Source organism: Colobus angolensis, unplaced genomic scaffold, assembly GCF_000951035.1.
Source record: "Colobus angolensis palliatus isolate OR3802 unplaced genomic scaffold, Cang.pa_1.0 Scaffold301, whole genome shotgun sequence".
NCBI lineage: Eukaryota > Metazoa > Chordata > Mammalia > Primates > Cercopithecidae > Colobus > Colobus angolensis.
Genome location: NW_012116278.1, coordinates 2,798,779 through 2,807,234, shown reverse-complemented (window position 1 = coordinate 2,807,234; position 8,456 = coordinate 2,798,779). Strand labels below are relative to the sequence as shown.

At 44.2% G+C, this 8,456-nt stretch overlaps 1 protein-coding gene across 3 annotated transcripts in view; it reads right to left on the bottom strand.

Moving 5' to 3' along the window:
* The window catches only part of TNC (tenascin C), a 98,027-nt gene that overhangs the window by 59,014 nt on the left and 30,557 nt on the right, over positions 1 to 8,456 (bottom strand). For all 3 annotated transcript variants that reach the window (XM_011950074.1, XM_011950075.1, XM_011950076.1), the window contains 4 exons: positions 6,701 to 8,110; positions 5,128 to 5,391; positions 3,609 to 3,724; positions 2,688 to 2,844 (listed from right to left, as the gene is read on the bottom strand). In XM_011950074.1, the coding sequence (XP_011805464.1) occupies positions 2,688 to 2,844; positions 3,609 to 3,724; positions 5,128 to 5,391; positions 6,701 to 8,110 (1,947 nt within the window). The remainder of the gene's footprint in view (positions 1 to 2,687; positions 2,845 to 3,608; positions 3,725 to 5,127; positions 5,392 to 6,700; positions 8,111 to 8,456) is intronic.

Sequence of the window (8,456 nt, the reverse complement as noted above, 5' to 3'; positions counted from 1 at the left end):
CTCCTCCTCCTCCTCCTTCTTCTTCTTCTTCTTCTTCTTCTTCTTCTTCTTCTTCTTCTTCTTCTTCTTCTTCTTCTTCTTCTTCTTCTTATGTTTGTGTTTTCAGCATTTGTTCAGTAAACAATAACAAGTGACAGGAAATTGGCTTTATATGGCAAATGAAAAGGAAGAATAATTCACAGCTGATTGTGAAAAAACTGCAGAGTCTGTTTTTGAAGTCTAGGTGTTGATACATCAGTCTCAGCTCACAGATGATATAAAATGCACAACGAAAATGATGCCACAAAAATGTACAGAAGCTGCCTGCTCTATGTTGTTATAGGTGCTAGCAAGCACTCAAACTGTACCTACTGCCTGCCTTAGTCCCCTTACATTAAAGAAGTGGGGATTCAGTCAAGGACACTGATATCCCCCTAGATTTGGGGCCCTTGAATAGCAGAAACTAACAATGCTCTGTACTTATCAGGTGCAAACATGGTGCTTTGTTATTTATGTCTTGAGTCTTATGACAACCTCACAAGGAGGATACTGTAAACCCATTTTTCAGCTGTTGGATCTGGAGCTTAAAGAAATAGATTTTTCCAAGGTGATGGTGAATGGTAAAGATGGAATTCAAACTCAGAACTGATTGAATCCAAAGCCCCTCCTTTTCCCCCTTTACATGACAACACCTTTCAAAAATATCGACCTCAAAAGTAAGTATAATACCACCTTTATATAGATGCCAGACAGAAGGAGCCAAATGTGTTTTGAACTGGAAATTTAAGGCCCTTTAAATCTGGAAAAAAGGTTAAAGGTTCAAAGGTTTCAGGTATATGCGGTAAATTGCGGCTGGCCACAGTGGCTCACGCCTGTAATCCCAGTACCTTAGGAGGCCGAGGTGGGTGGATCACTTGAGGTCAGGAGTTCAAAACCAGCCTGGCCAACATGGTGAAATCCTGTCTGTACTAAAAATACAAAATAAACAGGTAAATATCTGTCCCCCTATGATGAAATTTATATGATTATGCAACTTCAAATGTTGGAATGTTTGTTCTAAAATAAGAAGAAATAAAGCAGACAATTCCCAAATTTAGATTAAAAAAATCTAAAATAAGAATAAAGCAGACAATTCCCAAATTTAGATAAAAAAGAAAAGAGCAGTGAAAAAAAAAAAGTCTTTTGTATTGTGAGTGTACCTCCTCCATAGCAACTAAGCATTTGCTTTGTCTTTTCTTTGTCTTTCTGGTGATCTAATGATTTTTTTTTTTTCCTGTTGGTACCTGCTTTTCTACCTACCACAGAGAGATGTTGTCAGGATGATGGAAAACACTTGCTTATGGAAGAGAAAATCCTTTGAATTGGCTCTGAGCTAGGCAAAATGTGCAAATATTTAAACGCAAGATGTTCTTTCTTGTCATTAGCAACTGATTTAATTTTTCCAACAACCCCTGCCAAGAAAAGTCAGTTACTTAAAGAGTTGGCGCATATGTTATCTTGAAGAAAATAAAGAGGTTTTCCTATATGGAAGTGCAAAATTATGTACATTTTTCTTTTTAAAACATTACGGCCTGGCACGGTGGCTCACATCTGTAATCCTAGCACTTTCAGAGGCTGAGGTGGGTGGCTCACTAGAGGTCAGGAGTTGGAAACCAGCCTGGCCAACACGCTGAAACCCCCTCTCTACTAAAATACCAAAAAATTAGCCAGATGTGGTGGTGGGAGCCTGTAATCCCAGCTAATTGGGAGACTAAGGCAGGAGAACCACTTGAATCCAGGAGACAGAGGTTGCAGTGAGCTGAGATTGCACCACTGCAACCCAACCTGGGTGACAGAAAAAAAAGAAAAAAAAAGTTGCTTCCTGTTGGAGCAACTCCAAATTCAGGTCTTTTTCTCACCAAATAATCTAGTACTGCTAAATCATATTCTACTCCCAAGAAGTTCTGACATCATTAGTATTGAATGAAATTTTATTTAGGTTCCCATTGAAGAGATGGAATCAACATTCTGCATAAACCAGAGCCTAGTCAATGTTAGTGGAAATGGGGTTAAAGTTATAAAACTTACCCTGGCTTAAAGTTATGCCCCTGATAGTGTTACCTATGTGATGTTAAAGTCATTGAGCTTCTTTAAGCCTTAACATTAATAGTTTCCCTTCCTCTGTCCTAGAACTGGGTGCTAATATTAAACTAGCGATATGGTAGATTGTTAGCAATGGGATTAATTATCTTCAGGTAGTCACGCTCCTTTGAAAGGCAATTTTGAAATTCCTTTCATCAAGAGATGGATCTGTATCTCTATTCCTTAAATATAAACTGGCCATGGGATGTGCTTTGATAGAAGTGATATAATGCCAATTTTGAACCTGTTCAATAGCTGCGTGAACAGGACTAGCATCATGGAGAATGAGAGATCCTGTGAAACAAAAAGACACCATCTTGGCTGAGGTCATCCTAGGCCAATCCAACCCTAAAGCACACAGATATATGAGGAGTGCAGCCAAGAACAGATGAACTGCTCAGCTGAGCCCAAACCCAAATCACCAACATGCAAAGAATTGTTATTTTAAACCACTATATCTGGACTTTTAAAAATGTAGCAAAAGTTAAATGATACAGATGCTATATGAGAATGCACTTTCTCAACCAGGAGGCGCTATGAGGTACAATCAGCCTTATCATTCTGTAAGTATTAAAGGTGATACTCACGTGTGGTGGTCACCCTCTTCAGGCCAGGGCCCCGGGTATTGTTTTTCACTATGTGCAGAGATATCTCATACTCTTGCCCAGGAGCCAGACCAGTTTGCCGGTAAGAGGTCTCTGGCCTCCTCAGGCTTTTGGTGATCTCTCCCTCATCTTCTTTATTCTGAGAGATAGAGGCAGCTTAGTAAGACTTAGTGGAGGTGTCAGTCTCTTAATTTATGTGATTCATTCACTCTGCATTCATTCATTCCTCTTTTATTCTTTTATTTATCCATTAGGCACTTACTATACATCAGATCAGTATGTGAGCTACTGAGGATACAGAGATGATAAAGACATTTCTCTAGTTTGTTTCTCCCTCTTGTAAACATTTACCCCTTTGTCATGCAAGTCAAATGACAGAATGTGAGAGCCAAAGGAATTCTGAAGGCACAAGCTCAATCCCTCCTTTGGTAGACTGAGGCCAGCATCAGAGTAGCAGGGTGATCGTTGCAAAGTCACAGTTAGTTGGTGGCAGAGCCTAGGCTTAAATTCAGAGAACAAGTTCCCTCCCTCACATGTACATTTGGGTCTGGAGAGAAGGGTTGCTCAAATCTGAGATGTACTGTAGTTTGAGGGAGAGACCATTTCTTTTCTTCTTTGCATCTGAGTAGAGATTTCCAAGGTGATGAGGGACAATTGGAACCTTGAGGTGACAACTTCTATTTGTCTAGGGTATCAGCCCTAAGTGCTAAACTTACTGACTTACTAAAATCAGGGGAAAACCAACATACCTTAAAATATAGATGCAAACACAAAACATGCTAATTAAAGCCTTGTCCTCCACCAAAAACTAAGGAAAATGAGTTGATACAGAAGTCTTCAGGACCCTTTGGTCATCTTTCAAATTCTTGAGATCAAATGGATCTGCTCTTTTGTACTCCTTACCATATTCCGGAAGATGATCTCCCATGTTTCAAAAGCGATATCTAGAGGATCCCACTCCACTTCCACAGATGTCTCCTTGATGGACTTGAATTTCAGGCCTTCAGGTGCAGGCAAGTCTGTAAGTAACAGCACAAATAGAACATAAGGATAAGGCAGGTGTGTGGCTGGGCAACACAGCCACGATTCCACTAAACCAGACTGGATGTCTGCAACAGTCGGGGGCTGACAACCAGAGCAGGTGTCCTTTTAAAGCTTCTTCTGGGATGAGGTCTACTATGAGGTTGTATAAAAATTATTATTAGGATAAACAACATGCTTAATTTTGGCAATTTCATATGGTTAAATCTAAAATGAACACAGGCTTTGGAATCAGACAGACTTGGGGTTAGAATCTAAGCTCTACTATTAATGTGAACTTGAGCAAATTGCACACAATGCTCTAAGCCTGAGTTTATTCACCTGGAAAAAGAAGGTAAATATGTCTACTTCTTGGGAATGCATTGAGGAATGAGTGATACACTCCACTCCAGCATGTAGACTGCTGGGCCTGGTTCGTGGCACACAGAGCAAGTTGAATAAATGGCAGCCAATGTTATTATTAAGCAAGAAAGGGTCAATTTCTAGCCAGAGCTTGCTTTTCAGATATGAAGATAACTATACTGATGCTAAACTCATAAACCAGAATGTTTCCACTTAAAAAAAATAGTCAGTGAGCTCCACTGAAAAGTAATACAGTGGTTAAGAATATAAACCTGCCAGGACTGCTGGGGTTAAAGTTTTGCCTCTACTCCTTGTTAACTGCATTATTTGGGATAAGATGCTTAACCATGCAGTCTCAGTTTCCTCATCTGTAAAATGGAGTTAACAATAGATCCTGTTTCACACATATACTAACTCATATAATGAAGACTCTTTTTTTCTTTATTCTTGAGACAGAGTCTCATTCTGTCGCCCAGGCTGGAGTGCAGTGGCATGATCTCAGCTCACTGCAACTTCTGCCTCCTGGTTTCAAGCTATTCTCTGCCTCAGTCTCCCGAGTAGCTGGGATTACAGGCATGCACCAACATGCCTGGCTAATTTTTGTATTTTTAGTAGAGATGGGGTTTCACCATGTTGGCCAGGCTGGTCTTGAACTTGTAACCTCAGGTGATCCACCTGCTTTGGCCTCCCAAAGTGCTAGGATTACAGGCATGAGCCACTACGCCTGCCCGGCCAAATGACCATTCTTATACTAGTATGTAGACTGCTTACAACAAAGTCTGATACATAGTAAACACTTGCTAAATGTTACTTGTAATGATTTTCTCTGGCAGGAAGTATACAGGAGAGCAAGGGGAAAGATTTCATGGAAAATGAGGGATTTCTTCAAGAAGTGATTCTATGGACTTAATTCTAGGCTCTTATTTGGTATAACAATAAAGAACAACTATAGGATTGTAGGGGGCTGTAGCAAGGGAGGGTTATATACTGGGTGGGCTGAGGTCAGGTGAGGCTACCCTAAAGAGTTATGCTCACTCACACGTGGCCACCCTGGCGCTGACAGGAATGCTCTTCTTGTTCTCCAGGATGGCAAATACACGGATAAAGTACTCCACACCAGGCTCCAGCTCCCGGATGATGGTAGACGTCTGGTCCCCAGGCACACGGAACTGCATTTCCAGGCCGCCCTCATGGGTAGGTGTGTACACGACAAGGTACTCCGTGACCCGCATCTCATTGTCCCAGGCCAGGTTGACCGTCTCTTCCGTCACTTCTGTCACGATGAGGTCTTTGGGAGGAGACACTGGCAGGAATAAGAAAGGACATCTGGTGTCAACAATATGCCCTATAAAATCTCTCTAGATTTGTTTCTCTTGACCTGTCTCTTCCACTGTCAGCCACAGAGGTGTGAAGATCTTCCACTGCCTCTAAAATGCAGACAGTATCAAGGACTCCCTGCTGTGATCCATCTTAAGACCTGTAGTGGCTGTTCCTTAGTCCATTTCCTTCAGGCTGGAGTCCCTTTGGTGTTTTGGCCTCTCCAACTTTCTCTGCTCCCTGAGTCTTAGTTCAGATGCAGGCTGTTGGCATGGGAAAGTGCAGTCTGAGCCTGACTCCCTAGCACTGGGAGGGTATTTTGGGTTCATCTGGTCTAATTCCTTATTATATAGAGGTGAGTAAGGCAGAATGACTTGACCAAGCTTGCTCACCTCATTAAGTTTAGAACTTATATCTCCTCCCTGCCTGCCTGGTGTTCTTTCCAAACAGGCTTCCCTGCTTGGGCCGCACTGAACACAAAGCCATTTATTTATGTCTAGATACCAATAACTTTAGTAAAGGCAAAGATTCTCCATTATGACAATTATAATATGGGAGGATGAGAGAAGCACAAAGAAGACACTCATTAAACATGAACATTATATTTCTCTCCCGTGTTTTCATTTAACCAGGGTTTCCTCAGCACTTACTATGTACCAGGACCCTTACTAACTGCCAGAAATAGTGCCCTTTTAAGGATAGGAGCTTACAGTCTTTAGGATTAAAAAAACAAAACAAATAAAAAAACAAAACCAGTTACAAAAGACAATTAAAAGACAGATCAATCTTGCAGATAATAGGCATTTAGTCTTTAGCCGAGTATGCATTTGAAACAGTTGTTTTTATGTAATCTCACTGCATATTCAATTTAGCTGATTTTTTACGTCCATCCAAATAGAGAGACTTTTTTACTGTCGGTTTGATGTCAGTAAATAAAGTTGATATTTAGCAAAAGAGAAGTTATCCCTTTATCTACCTCATCTAGAACACTACATGTTAAACTCTATGTAGATGAGTTAGGTAGACTCGAATAGCAGCTCTGTGATGTGTCAGCTATGTGTCCCTGGGACAATTATATAACCTCTCTGAGCCCTTCAGCCCTTAAATAGGTCACCTTGTAACAACTGAATGACAGGGCCCCCTTAAAGAGTCAGGGTGTGTGTCTAAATGGATAGATTAATACGTGCAAAGAATCAGTGTGTATATATGTCTATAAATATAAACACAGTTTTCCAACCCATACTAGGAGTCCACTCCATCATAGCCATCACGCTGGTCTGCACCCTGGGACTCACCCTCTGAGCAGTCTTCTCCGGCATAGCCCTCGTTGCAGATGCAGCGGCCTGAGACGCATTGTCCTAAGTTGCTGCAGTCACTGGGGCAGGAGCGCTGGCCACAGTCCAGGCCTGTGAAGCCCTCGTGACAGATGCATTGGCCGTCCATGCAGCGGCCCTGGCCATGACAGTCACTGGGACATCTTTGCTCCTTGCAATCTTTGCCCATGAATCCTTCATGGCACACGCACTGCCCGTTCACACAGCGACCTCGGCCATGGCAGTCATTTGGACAGGAGAGTTCTGCGCAGTCAGGGCCGGTGAAGCCGTCCTCACAGACGCACTCTCCGTCCACACAGCGGCCCCTGTTGCTGCAGTCCCGGGGGCACTGGCGATCCCGGCAGTCTTCGCCTGTGTAGCCGTCATCACAAACACACATGCCATTCACACAGCGGCCGTGCTGGTGACAGTCATTGGGGCAGCTCATGTCACTGCAGTCATAGCCCTTGAAGCCTTGCTCACATACACATTTGCCCTGGACACAGCGGCCCCGACTGTGACAGTCACTGGGGCACCGTAGCTGGCTGCAGTCTTCCCCAGTATAGCCCTCATCACACACACACTGCCCATTGACACAGCGGCCATGGCCACTGCAGCCATTGGGACACTTGAGCTCCCCACAGTCAGCTCCCGTGAAACCATCATCACACTCACACCGCCCGTCTACACAGCGGCCATGATTGTGACAGTCAGCAGGACACCTCTTCTCGCTGCAGTCCACACCAGCAAAGCCCTCATCGCATACGCACTGCCCCTCCTCGCACCGGCCCTGGCCATGGCAGGCGTGTGGGCAGGTGAGTTTCCCGCAGTCTTCACCTGTGAAGCCTTCTTCACAGTAGCAGGTGCCATTGATGCAGCGGCCCCGGTCGAAGCAGTCATTGGGGCAGATGAGCTCACTGCAGTCTTCGCCCGTGAAACCCTCATCACACACGCACTCATTCTCCACGCATCGCCCATGGTTGTAGCAATTGTTGAGACACAGAGGCTTGCTGCAGTCATCGCCTGCAAAGCCATCGTGGCACACACACAGGCCATCTACACAAGTGCCGTGCTCCTCATTGCAGGGCACCGGGCAGATTTCCTGGCTGCAGTCAGCCCCGGCGTAGCCTTCGAAACAGATGCAGACTCCATTCACGCACTTGCCCTGGTCATTGCAGTCGCCGGGGCAAGCAAGCTGGCTGCAGTCCTCGCCCGTGAAGCCCTCATCACAGATGCACTGCCCATCAATGCACTGGCCTCGAAGGTTACAGTTGCCTGGACATTCGGGCTCAGAGCAGTTGGGGCCTTTCCAGCCAGGTTCGCAGACACAGCCACATCCTTCAGTGCTGAAGTTGCCCCGACCGCTGCAGAAGGGCCTAGTGTCCACGCGGCCTGCAACAAAAGAAGCAGAAGTTCTCAGCCAGGCTTAAGCAGCCACATTTCTCGGCATCTACCCAGGGCACCCAGATTCAAATTCAGCTGAAGGATGGTTGCATTCTCAGGCTCCATCTGGCTTGAGAACCATTTGTTGTAGTGTGTGAAATCAGGTGAAACTCACATCCAGTTATACCAGGTAGGAATTCATGACCTGAACTCCCCAAAATTATAGGCTTGTATGCCAAAACAGTGTGTGATTATGCGTAGGGGTGTGTGTGTATTTCCACCCCTGGGGAGTGGATTCATAGTTTTTGTCACATTTTCAAGAAGTCTTACTATTTCTATGATGATTATGAGTCAT